The 14,474-nt window shown below is 34.2% G+C and overlaps 1 protein-coding gene across 1 annotated transcript; it reads left to right on the top strand.

Annotated features, from left to right (window-relative positions):
* Window positions 1–4,705: 4,705 nt before the first annotated feature.
* LOC134692507 (uncharacterized) lies at window positions 4,706–7,569 on the top strand. Its single transcript, XM_063552964.1, has 3 exons — window positions 4,706–5,113; window positions 5,860–5,937; window positions 7,094–7,569. Exons 1-3 carry the CDS (start codon window positions 4,729–4,731, stop codon window positions 7,567–7,569), a joined length of 939 nt encoding a protein of 312 aa, XP_063409034.1. The 5' UTR covers window positions 4,706–4,728.
* The last annotated feature ends 6,905 nt before the right edge of the window (window positions 7,570–14,474 follow it).

Here is a 14,474-nt window from a genome sequence, read left to right as displayed (position 1 = left end):
GTCTTCAGATACAGCAAAAGACGGATATGTGCGTGAAAATATTTCTGAAAAACTACTCGTTACTAAGAATCTTGGCTTGTAATTTTCATACCAGTTTTTTCTTATTTACTTTGTCATTTCGAAAGTGTGCTACTCACAAGGAGAGCTCATTCCTATTGTATACATGTGTTGAGTTTTATTGACTAAATAATTTATGTTCGGTTAAGCTTGGCGAATTAGAACATAAATATATTTATTAATAGTATCGGAAGCACATGACTTGTTTGTGTTTGTTTATGTTCAACACGTGTTGATGAGCACATGGTTGCATACCTGGTTTGTTATTGTATGATTTGATTGGCTATTGTATGTCGCAATGCAGGTATTCTACCTGTTTGTACGAGGGTAGGATCGTGATTCTCGTGCAGAATCTCATTATAAATATAAGATATTTTTATAACCAGTTATTCGAAGTTCTGCTTTTACAGAGTAGCATATCTTCCGTTTCGTTATACACATCCCCCACCCACCCCACCCATTTTGATAGATCAAGATATATTGTAATAATAATGTATTTATTGTGTTTTGTAGATTGTTGTTGATTTTGATTTTTAGTGGGATGGAGTCCCGATACGGTGTTTTGTTATATTGAGAAAATTGTGTGATTTACTAGGAGTAATTTGATGCAGATGGATGTTTGAATGACAATTGAAATATGAATATATATGAAATGGTTTTGTTGTTTGAAGAAAAATAAAGTATAAGTGTGCTACTCACAAGGAGAGCTCATTCCTATTGTATACATGTGTTGAGTTTTATTGACTAAATAATTTATGTTCGGTTAAGCTTGGCGAATTAGAACATAACTATAATCACAACAGGTAACCATGATAATTTGGTAAATATCAAGCTAAAATAAAAAAAAATAATAACGAAACAATATCCCATTTATATTGTTTGTAAAATTATATAGAACAAAGGTTTAAAAAAAAGCTTTGAATAAATGAATAAGAAAAATATAAATAAATAATAAAAGTAATTAATTAAATAAGAGATTTAATAAAAAAAAATCAATTTTCATTAAATGAATAGATAATTATATAAATAGATAGAGCTGTCATAAATTATGGGGATAGATCTGATCTAAGGAAGAACTACGAAACCCAGTTCTAGCGTAGAACTGTCGATCATGAAGAAATAGCTCTTAGCGGATCTGTTCTGTTGTAAAGTATCGAGAACCGTCTCCAATGAAGAACCGTTGAAAACTGCAGACAGCTATTGACGGATCTGTTCTACAGTAGAACTGCGAAAACAAGATCTAGAATAGAACCGTTGAAAAAGTTGAATATGAAAATTTGAGTAAAACCGGTAATCATGAATTTGACAACTAGTATATATAAAACTAATGATATGGTATGATTGCCAATGAGACAACCGTCCACAAGAGACCAAAATGACAAAGACATTAACAACTATAGGTCACCATACGGCCTTCAACTATGAGCAAAACCCATACCACATAGTCAGCTATAAAAGGACCCGATATGACAATGTAAAACAATCACGAAAAAATAACGGCCTAGTGTTCCTTTAATGCAACAATGACAATTCTAAACAACTTTTGGAAAATCATGTAGCATATGGGTGGAGTAAGTCAACGCCATTAGACCAAAAAATGTCGAATAATAAAGGTATAATATCACCAAATCATAGTATGTCATATCCTGTTGCAGATATAAAAGGGTAGAAAAAATTATTCCCTTGAATTTGAGTTTCAAGGAAATTAATCTTACATATCATTGCAGTAAAACATGTCTTGTCATTGTTATATATCTTGGGTCTTTCAAAGCACCATTAATTTTTTACTTAGTGTTTCTATAGAATATTTTTGAAATCTGAGATTACATGGTAATTAAAGCTTGTACACAGGTTCAAAAAGTGAACATTTGTTGAGGTTAGTTCCTGTGATGGTTATTTTTTTTTTTGTATGCTCTGAAATGTTCTATTTTTTCTATAGTACTGGAAAGGATAAAACTTAACTCATGCCAAGTATTCCTATATTCAAAACAAAGATAAAGCCTGCACAGTTTTTTTTAAAGTTCAAATTTAACAAAGATTCACTTACATACTTACTTTCTTAGGCCATTGGCTCCTCGGGGGAGCATAATCCATTCACGAACTCCTTCCATCTAGCTCGTACAACTTATTCTATCAAAAGTGTTCCAGTTGTATCCTCGTTGATTTATATCAAATATATGTTTTCTTTGTCTTTCAACCTAATTAAAATATAGATCTCCGATTTCGTTATATACTACGTTACTACATATGTAATAACGAAATCGGAGATCTATATTTTAATTAGATTGTTTGTCTTTCTTTCTGTTATTTTTCTTTGAAGTTTCCACTTAAGTGCCTGTCTTAAAATTCTGCTTCTTGTGTTTTTTTGTTTTTTTTTGTGTTGCCTATCAAATACCGATTTTCTTATCTTGATTTTGATTTCAATATGTTATAGGTCAGCTATTTTCCATAGGTATTCTTTTTTAACTTAGTCAAACCATCTGATGTTCATGATGCTCATTATGCAATAGTTGGTGACTCTTGGTAGTTTAGACAACATTGTTTTAGTTGTTCTCCATGTCTCTGGACCATACAAGAGTACCGTTTTACATTGGGTTTAAAATTTTCATTGTTTGTGCAATTCCTCTGTTATAAAATTGAGAATGGAAATGGGGAATGCGTCAAAGAGACAACAACCCGACCAAATAAAAAACAACAGCAGAAGGTCACCAACAGGTCTTCAATGTAGCGAGAAATTCCCGCACCCGGAGGCGTCCTTAAGCTGGCCCCTAAACAAATATATACTAGTTCAGTGATAATGAACGCCATACTAATTTCCAAATTGTACACAAGAAACTAATATAAAAATAATACAAGACTAACAAAGGTCAGAGGCTCCTGACTTGGGACAGGCGTAAAAATGCGGCGGGGTTAAACATGTTTGTGAGATCTCAACCCTCCCCCTATACCTCTAACCAATGTAGAAAAATAAACGCATAACAATACGCACATTAAAATTCTGTTAAAGAGAAGTCCGAGTCTGATGTCAGAAGATGTTTGCATTCTTTAATGTTGCTTTATAGTTGGTAGTTAGATTATATGACATTCGTTCTATTCTTGTTGCATTAATTCTTGTTGCCATATATCATTGCTCTTTCACGTCATCATTACAACTCACTCTGTACGTGGACAACCATCCTCTTGGTGTCCAGAATATAGAATAGTCTCACCAGTAGCAAGCGCTTAATCCCTGGATTTCAATTTTGTACTTTTCAATTCATTTGCTATGATCGCTGCTTTGTCACTTTGGTACATTGTTTTTACATTCCAGGTCCCTAGAATGGAGGTTGACTTATATGTCAGAAGATTAATCTGCTTTGTAGCTTCGATTCCGCTTTCCATGAAATGCGTCACATGTGTTATTGTTGAAGAGACCCTCTCTACTGAGTCGGTAAACGTATTCATATTCGTCAATGTTTCTGCAGCTGTGAATATTTTTACAAGGCGAGATAGTTGGTGGCACTCAACCCCAGACCTGTTTTGTTCTCGAGGTATCCTTCCTCTCGATAAGTTGTCTGCCATGACTAACGAGCCTTATCTAACCTGTTTGATTTGGAGGTATTACTTCTAGATAGCTTATTTAAGTATAATGTTCACCATGTTGGATTTTAACCGGAAGTAGGGTTTCTAAAGACATCTAATCTATTCATTTTATCCAGAAGCAGTAAAAACAAAGGTTTGTACCAATTATTAAGATAGTAGCATGATAACAACACATTTTTACACACTAGCCTTCGATATTGGGCTGATTTAAGTATGAGGTCCGCCATTTTGGATTTTACCGAAAGTGAGACGTTTTTTTCAAATGCCTCCCTATCTGAAATAAAAGAGTAATAGTTGAGGAAGGCCTATGCCAAATTTCATGCTTGCAGCAGGATGTGCACAATTTTTCTCAAAGCCTTCGTACTAGGTTGCCTTTCTTGACTAACGACTCGTGTTATTTTTCCATAGCTTGGACAAGGTTAGTGAGTACAAGACCATGTTCACGCTGCGGTGGGCCAACATACTAACTTACTTTGGCCCTTGCAGCTCGGAAATATATTTTACAATTATTCATAGGTTACCGTGTGCTATCGCGAGGGACATTGCAGAAGTCTTGAATAGTGTAAAGGCTATGTACTGGCAAAAAGTCTTACTACTAACTCGTCTTTCTATTCACCTGCAATGCAGGCTAGCCTATGGCCCTACCAACACTAGATGCATGCACAATCCTGTGGCAGAATCCACCAATACCTAACAAAGGGCGGTATTACACCTAAACAGAAAATAGGCGAAAAAAATCTAAGATTGTATAATTAGAAAAGCTATTTTTCTTGTTCATCGAAAGATTATAATATTTAACATGCAGTCACATCACGATTATTTTATTTTATAAGTGTATAAGACATGCGTTCTTCATACTAGAATAACCTAATGACTTAAACCAAAACTTAAATAGTAGTATATAAATTTAAAATTCAGCTCAACAATGTTAGATCTGCATAGATAGAAATATATCTACAGGTACCATTTACACTTGAAGATTCCTACAGAATAGGTAAACCACATGCTTATAAGCTTCTCTTATCTCATTATACAATATGTGTACGTTAACTTCGTCGTACTTTGAATACGTCGTAAAAGGCACTCCAGATGAAAATCATGTTTGTTTTGACTGTAGTTTGGACCTTTAGTCTTCAGGGAATTATTTCTACAGAAATGTCGGATGGATCTGCACTGGATGTTGGAGAGGTAAAACGTCTACTGCTTCCTAACCCGGATGTTGTAGGAGCAAGGTTAGCTGAACTGGACCGAGCCAGCCAGGAAATGAAGAAACAGATGGCAGAATTGAAAGAGAATATGATATTAACGACAAATACAATGGCCCAAGTAAAAACGCAGCTCTCACAGGAGAAGACAATGAACGACAACTTGATGTCTTCTTTCACCCAACTGCAATCCTCTTTCGATCAAGAAAAGGCAAAGCGTGTCAATTTAGAAGCTGTCACATCCCAGATTTCAGCATCTATACAAAAAGGTAACTATGGTAGCGACTTAAATTTTCTATCTACACGAGAAGTATAAACAATTTATATTTCAACATTTCTTTTCTTTGAAGCTTAACTTATCCAATAAAATTGAGAATGGAAATGGAGAATGTGTCAAAGAGACCCAACCATAGAGCAGACAACAGCCGAACCCCACCAATGGGTCTTTAATGCAGCGAAAACTCCTGCACCCGGAGGAGTCCTTCAGCTGGCTCCTAAACAAATATGTTACTAGTTCAGTGATAATGGACGTCATACATACACGAAAAAAAATAAAAATCATACAAGTCATACAAAGTCCGACTCTAATGTCAGAATAGGTAACAAAAGAAATTTAACAAAATGACAGTAAGACATAAATAACTTTCTCAAAAGATAAATGCAATGAAAGATATACAATTAATTTATATTGGTGTTTTACGTACAGTGGCAAGTATAACAACACGTTAATTTAATATGACCATGCCTTTCGTTACACAAGCTGAACCCTTCCTAGCCAAATTAGTTTACATCATTGCCTACCAGTCTTTGCTTCTATCCTTTGTAATGGTGCTTTCTTTTCGAAAATAAAACAGGAAATTTTTAAGTCTATATTTTATCCCATGGAGTGATTGTACCCACTGCACCCAACACTCGATGCAAGCACGCAACATAAAAGACTATGGATACATGCACAAAGTTTATACAAATACGGTTCAAATACATAAATTGAGTGTTTCTATTTTTCCGATTCTAGTTTCCGATTATGGTTCCACATACACACGTTGGGGACGGAAACAGTGCTCTGGAATAGATACTGATCTTGTATACACAGGTATAGTGTACATATAGTTTTATTTCAAACTCTTCAAAGTATTTTAACAATGTTTGATGTACAAAACGTGTATACCGGTATCTGTAGGAAGTCTTTTTTCTTTTTCTTCTTAGTACACTTACAATATGATCATATACGCAGATGAGTTACAGCGCCAACAAGCTATATAAACCACTTTTGACCTGAAAACAAAATGGTGTTTATTCTTTGTCTTGTAGGAATCTACGTGTTGTATCTTCAGTTTTTATGTATTACTTTTTAGTTCGTAATTTGTAGACAATGAATATAACAAACATTGGCACGAGAATAAAAAAATACCTAGTTATGTCAATACTTTCAAATACTAGTATCGAAAACATTTCCTTTCTGTTTTAATTGAGCCTTCCTTATGCAGATATTCCACTTCTTTATCATATAATTATGAAAATAAATTCTACTCCGTTCGCCTAAAGATCGACCATAGATATTTGCATTCCTGAAATTATATTTTAGAAGATGTTCATATACATGTAAGCTTGGTAATAATGTAGTTGTTTACTCCCGGGTTTGGAATTTTCTCGCTGTGTTGAAGAATAATTTGTGGTCATCGGCCATTGTCTGCTCTTTGGCCGGATAGTTGTCTCTTTGACATATCCCCAATTTTTATTATCAATCTTATTAATGTTTTATGGCTTATAAGTACACATAGTAGCATGCTGGCTGTAATACTCGACTGTCGTGCATTTCATGTCTATCAGAAGTAAGTTTACCGTGACATATAGTAAATATAAGTGACAAAAACATAAACATAAATACAATTTTACATGCACACAAGATATCTTCCTGGAAATAAAACTATTAGCATGTACGCTCTTGACCAAAACAAATATTACCGAAATTGCCGAATCATTCCATGTGCAAGGTCTGTATTTTAATAATCGAACGTTCAGTGTTAAGATCAACTAATAATTATACATGTTTGTCTTTATCTAAAAATAGAACACGTGTTCATAAGATATCATATTCACTCGAGCAATTACATTTGTCCCTGATTTTCCATATATTCTAAGAAGTATAAGCATAAGTTTATGATTTCATAGTTAACTACCTTTAACCTACCAAATAAATGAATCGCTTCCGATTGTTGGCTGCACATAAATCTATGTTGCAATTTTAGGTTTTACTGCGGGACAGAGTCATTTCGATAGCGATTTCGGCACTCGTTTTGGTGGTGCATCAAATTTGCTATGCCTTCCAAATAATCCAGAAATGAGTAACAAATCTGCACCTGGATATAGCTATTTGTATGGTACCGAATATCAGCAAACATTCTTTGGATCGGGAGCTGTTGATGAAGATGTTCCTTGCGCTCTTTGCAGGAGTAAACATACATACTCGTCTGTCATGATCCCTGGTAGGAAGTCGTGCTATTCTGGATGGAAGTTAGAATATTATGGATATATAGCATCTGACTCGTATACTCAGAAAGCGTCATCGTTTATCTGTGTTGATGCGAGCCCAGAATTCGTACAAGGTGGCAAAGCGAATAAAGATGGGAGTCTTTTGTACGGTACTGGTACAAAATGTGGTTCTTTACCGTGTCCACCGTATGATAACAACTTTGCTGTATTATGCGTGGTTTGTTCAAAATAAATTGATTTGAAAGTATTTTTCTGTATTCTGCGTAAGTGATTGTTTGAAAAAAGATTAACAAAAATACCAAACAATTAAAACCATAAAAACTGATAAAATCAAACATTAGACTTTATTAACTGACGGAGAACGAATGGAAACAACTGTCATATTCATGAATGTGTGCCTCCTGTGTATAGAGGCTTGAAACAAAAAGTCTATGAAACTGACATTATCAAGAAACTCAATTTTCGGCTCTCCCTTGACACCATCTGCAAGTATGGTCTTGAGGAAACGATGATAGTCCGTCGGAAGGGGACGATAAATGGCTGACCCGTGTTAAGAGAGAGCCATATCTCTTGCACGTTAAAGACACCCTTGTAGATTTCGAAAAAGAGCAGGCTAATGCCGCTACAAGACAGCACTCGTACCCGCAAAGTGGAAAGGGATTAATATAAGTTGCAAAACTTGTTTCCTAATCCACTAAAAATAAATATGTTTAAACTAAACTAAGACGCTTGATATCTTGATAAACAAAATATTTGTACCGTTTGGAGGACATGTTTTTTTCAACAAACTATCGGCATTCCTATGGGAACCAATTGTGCCCCTATTCTTGCCGACTTGTCCCTTTATTTTTATGAGGCTGACTTCATACAGGACCGTGTTAGGAAGAAACAAATGAAGTAAGCAATATCCTTTATCTTTAATTTCCGCTATATAGTTGATGTTCTCTCGCTAAAAAATCTATCCCATCGAACTAGAGATTAAGGATACAACAGATACAGTTAAGTCTGCATCTTATCTTGACAAACTGCATCTAGAAATTGACAAGAAAGTCGGTTGAAAACAAAACTTAACGACAAAAGAGATGAGTTCAGCTTCTCAATTGTGAACTTTTAATTTTATGTAGCAACGTTCAAACAGCGCCTGTATACGGAGTATATATCTCCCAATTGAAACGATATTACCGGGCTTGTATTTCCAATCATGTTTTCCTTGATACATGGTTGCAAATCACTAGGAAGCTGTTAAACAAAGAGTTCCAAAGGGTGAAGATGCAATCATGCCTTCGTAAATTTTACGGACGCGATCACGAGTTGATTGGTCGTTCTGGAATATCCGTTTCATATACAATATCGGATTGTTCCTTATGTCGTAACTTCAATCCCGTTCTCTTTTAATGAATGTGACCTACCAAATTATACTATTTTGTGTGTTTGTCTTTTTTATTTTAGACATGGCGTTGTCAGTTTATTTTCGATCTATTAGTATGAATGTCCCTCTGGTATCTTTCGACCCTCTTTTCCCCCAAACAATTTTGTATATCTTGTTTCCACTGTATGTATAGATTTTCTTCACTCACAACGAATTAAGATTGTTTTGAGCCTTCATGTCAATCTCGTGTCTATTATTTTTAATAAAAAATAAGACAATTATATAACAATGGTCCATCATATGTTGATTATACCTCTAAATTGTTGAATATTCCTTATGGGCGCCCAGTAAAATCAATAGTATTGTGTGAACTCACTTCAAAGATTACTATAGAGACCAATTGACGCCAACGCTTTCCGAATCGACACCAGCTAAGCATGTCGTAATTTGTGTTATATAGTGATTAACTAAAACTAAACATGCATTCATCCCTCCGTTGATTAAGTACCGAGTCCTATGGCAAAGTTTTTAATAATATTGCATCATAAACGAAAATAAATAGAACAGTTGAGAGTAGTTTTGCCGGATGTTTTACTAGCTTGATTGAAGGTCGATATTTATACAGTCTTGTACAACTTGGAAATAAGTATGGCGTTCATTATCACTGAACTAGTATATATTTGTTTAGGGGGAATTTTGGGGGAATAAGTTGAACTTCGAGCTATTGCTCACTGATGACACCTCGACGCAACTGGATAAGAATAGTGTAAAAATATGTAAGTGTTCGGTAAAAGAAGTTGTTGAGTGTTGAATCTGAAAACTTTCCCCTCTTTTTTTTAAGTGGGGTATAAAAAAAATAGGACAGACCTGAAACAACGACAACCACTGAACTTCAGGCTTCTGATTTTGGGACAGGCACATACAGTTATCCAATACCCATGTCTTTCAATAGGGGTGGATCGGGATGATGGGTTGATAATTGGAATTCCTGGAAAATAAATGTATGTTGGATAGGAGCACAAATGTTTCTTAGGGACAAACCACCTACTGACCTATCAGAGATTGAATGCAAGGGCTCTTAACGCAAAAAAAGCTTGGAATTCATCAATACAAGAGTCATCGCATTTAACAATCACTTTATAACAGAACTTAGCTGTGTATTTACACATTCCACACAGACAGACAGACGTCCTACTTTGTCAACAGTATAACTGTCGGTTGGAAGAAGACCAGGTGATGACCATATGTATTTACCACAGCCAATCCTTGTGGTATTTCGTCACAACTCGGCCGATTCCGTACCGTCAACTAAAGGAGCGGACTCACCCGAGGATTGCCGATTGTCCTTGTTGTAATATTCCGACTCGTGCCTGCATTGTAAAAATGTTCTGTAGACATTCCGTTATTAGGAAGGGAAGTAAAAAGTGTCAATCAAATAGCTATCATTTAACAACAATTAAAATTAATGTTGAACATGACACAATGAAGGGGTTCCTAATTTATCATTTAATTATCTGAAAATCTACAACTTTCACACTTTTTACATTCTGCCTTGGGGCAATTTGATATAATACGATAGTAAACAACAACAAAATATGTATTAAAGTTTTTTTCAAGGTAGACTGAAATCACTCCCTGCTTTTGGTGCGGTCGTGTTGCTTAGTCTTTAATTTTCTGTGCTGTGTCTTGTGTGCTATAGTTTGTCTTTTTTAGCCAGGGCATTGTCAGTTTATTTTCGATCTGTGAGTTTGAATGTCCCTCTTGTATCTTTCGCCCCTCTCCGACTAAAGAATGTTTTAATTTTTAACGAACAGGGAAAAACGTTTACGACACATTTTTTTCACTCAATTAAATGATATTTTTAAGACAACGAACAGACAACGAAAATAAATGTTGTTTACTCTAGGGGATTACATAGGTTATCATACAGTATATGTGGTAGGGATTTTGTTATGGCAAAGGCCGTATGGTGATCTATAATACTTGCTTGTATTAGTAAAATAAAACTGACACGATGCCTGTGCAACATAAAAACTAATCACACAATCGTAAGACAAACCAAAAGTATACACAACACAGTGGTTGTCGTTTGTTTATGTGTTACATATTTGTTTTTCGTTCATTTTTTTACATAAATAAAGCCGTTAGTTTTCTCGCTTGAATTGTTTTACATTGTCTTATCGGGGCCTTTTATAGCTGACTATATGCGGTATGGGCTTTGCTCATTGTTGAAGGCCGTACGGTGACCTATAATTGTTAATGTTTGTGTCATTTTGGTCTTTTGTGGATAGTTGTCTCATTGGCAATCATACCACATCTTCTTTTTTACAACAAAGAAAACCAAAGACAACGCTACACGAACCTAAACAAATAAACCATCAAATTTAATTCACATTTTTGTTAGCGTCTTTGTTAGATAAGTTTATATGTTTGTTTGAATTTTTAGTCAGTTATGTTGTTTGTCTGTAATGTATTTTTATATTGATTTGGCTGCTGGATAAAAATTGTTGTCACATATACAGTCCGCCAAAAGTTAAGCACCACCGAAATATAACTGGAAATATTTCTATAACTACTGCGAAAAAGATATTTATGTTTGGTGTTATGAATTACCTTCAACATACCCTAAGAAAATCCGTTACGACCAAAAAGATTGAACTCCGATAAAGCAGTCAAGCAACCTCTTATCAAAGGTCATCTGCGCGTTTACAAATACACTGTTTCTCCAGGTGGTCGTGTTAGTGTTCGTACATTGGTCAGTCGACTTCTCAGAGGCAACCGAAGAGCACGTCTTGGTGTATAGAGACCTACATGCATAGAACCTTCATAAGTGACTAAAATTACATTTCTGGTTTGTTTATGGTATACATTAGCAAAATTGCTATATGATTGTTTTCTTTTTTTCGTGGAATAATTGAGTTTTTAAATTTGAAAAAAAATCTATGCAATAAAAATAGGTGGTGCTTAACTTTTGGCGGACTGTATATATAATATTTTACATCTGTTTGGGTTGCTAACCCAATGTTGTCAAAACAACGGACCTTTAAACAACTATCATACAAGTGGGAGGTTGACACTAGCTATAAAATCAGGTTTAGCCCACCATTTTCTTCGGAAAATGTCTGTTTCAAGTCAAGAATATGACAGGTAATTGTCACTTGTTCTGTTTGTTGATAGCGATTTAATTTTTCGGTTTTGAGGACACCCCAATTTTTTAATTTTCTTTTTGAGCTTGATTATTTTGTTATGATTTTTAACACGCCATCGTTATTATTGTCAATAACACTACATATCTTCTTATTTCTTAAAAAGCCTTGATGTAGTGCATAAGTTTGATTTTATCTAAAGTTAGTTTTCTGTAATGTTTTTCCTTAACACAAATATTAAGAATATTACATCTAATGTTCAGTAGTTGTCGTATGTTGATGCGGTACATAAGTGCTTCTCGTTTCTTGTTTTTAATATAGATTAAATCGTTGGTTTTCACGTTAGGGCCCTTTATTGCTTGTTGTTTTGTGTGAGACTAAGCTCCGCGTTGAAGACCGTACTTTGACCTATAATGGTATACCTTTTACTAATTGTGAGAGTTGTTTCATTAGCACTCATACCACATCTTCCTTATGTATTTGAATAAAAATAACTGTTTTCAAATTTTACGTATGCCGTGTTTCTCGTTATGTTATTTATAAGGACCAATTGGTTGCCTTTACATTTATCAAGTAGCACTAAATGGTATATTTTAATTCCCAACATTACAACTAACAGTTCTTAAAAGGGGGTTATGATTCAAACTAAGAATAAAAATATATCATAAAGTACGGATCGTTTTAAGAAAATTCATTAGACACATAAAATCATGTCCTTTACTGAATACAAAATTTTAGATTATCATAATACGCAACTTGTTTGATAAGCCCACTTAAAACAAAGATGTATATACAAAGATGGTCTTAGGACACGTCCTACTTTGCTTTGATAAACAGGGCACTTTCCGTGCATATAGGTTAGGTAGTATCAAGAATAGAAATAGTATTGCTTATAAGCGTCACTACCACAATACCACCATGGAATAGATAGATATGAACGCATAAAAAAGGAGGAAAACAATAAAAAAAAAAAAACTGTGTAATATAATATAAAGCACATAACATTCGGAAACAAATTAGAAAGTTTTACCTGCTTTCGTTTTGTTAATTCGTGAACTTTGTTTTTTGTATGGGGATTTTTTTTCTAGAATTTTCCTGGTGCTTTGGTGCGAAATTAATAACGCAGTCAAAAATAAGGATGACCATTTGTTTGAATGAAATTGTCAAAACAGTATCACACAGAATGAGCTTCTAAACATAATGATAGTATAGTTTACATTATAACCCTAGCTTATTGTATTGAATACTTAAGGTCGTCTTGAACCTGCATGACATATTTGCCACTGGACATTGAGAAACCAACAAACAAGCTATTAAGTACCATAAATGACTAGTGTTAAACAATTCAAAAATGAAAATAAGCGGTCTAACCTATATAAAATACCAAAAACCACACCAACAAACAATAACCACTGAAAAAAGGTTCTTGACGAGTGCATACAAATGCAGCGAGTTTATGCATTATGACAGTCGCCAACTTTCACCCTTCATAGAAGGTTTTGTATGTTTATTGACAATGGTTTTTTTTCGAAAAGCGAACGGTCTTTTAACGTTATCTATTGTAGATAGTGCCTATAATCCTTATATGATAATCCATATTTTGTGTATATAGATATAGGAAGATGTGGTGTGAGTGCCAATGAGACAACTCTCCATCCAAGTAACAATTAAAAAAGTAAACCATTATAGGTTAAAGTACGGCCTTCAACACGGAGCCTTGGCTCACACCGTACAACAAGCTATAAAGGGCCCCAAAATGCATATTACATCAAGGTGAAGGGAAGTAAAAAGTGTCAATCAAATAACTACAATCTAAAAACATTAAAACAATGTAAAAACATGACACTATCATAAGTTATCACTTATAATAATCTGAAAGTCTACAATATTCACACTTCTTTATCTATATGCCCTCAAGCAGATTCGAAATGTTATATGAGAATTTTACGAAACCTGTACAAGTTTTTAACTGCAAAGTTGTTTTATCAATTAGGGGAACGACCATTTAACTTTAAAGGAGATGAGGTAATGATTTTTTATCCAAACAAATATTCTAGTGAGGCAGAAAACAAAAAATCTGAATCCAGATTCCCCCGTACCTTATAGTGTTAAATATTGAAACAAAAAAAATATTGATATCGTTGTAAAAACTTTCTGACTCCGACAAAATAAACCTACCACCAAGTTGATGATTTGCAACCAAGAATAAAATACAAACTGTCCAAATAAAGAAGCATACTCGAGTTCATTAAATAGTTTACCAAAATAAGTTTTAATCTGGGACTTATGATATACTGATACTATTCCCAGTTTTATTGTAAGAGAAAGTCTTTCATTTTTAAAATCTTTTTGTCATAAATGCATATTTTAAAAACAATGATTTTAATGTGATAAAAGCACCCATTTTAAAACTGTGTATTATAAATTTGATAAAGAACCACACTACTATAGGAAAATGGCAAGAGAGAAGGGGAAAAAAAAAAAAAAGGTTACTAAAGCAAAACAAAAGGAAAAAGAAAAGAATATGAATAAGTGAAAAAAGGGATAGTATAGGAATCCCGACAAGTAAAATCTAAACTAAAATCTTCAAATTTGATTGATACCCAAAATTGCTAAAAAGGC

The sequence above is a fragment of the Mytilus trossulus genome, chromosome 12, assembly GCF_036588685.1.
Source record: "Mytilus trossulus isolate FHL-02 chromosome 12, PNRI_Mtr1.1.1.hap1, whole genome shotgun sequence".
NCBI lineage: Eukaryota > Metazoa > Mollusca > Bivalvia > Mytilida > Mytilidae > Mytilus > Mytilus trossulus.
The sequence above is the reverse complement of the archived record's forward strand: the minus strand, read 5'-3'. Positions and strand labels throughout refer to the sequence as shown.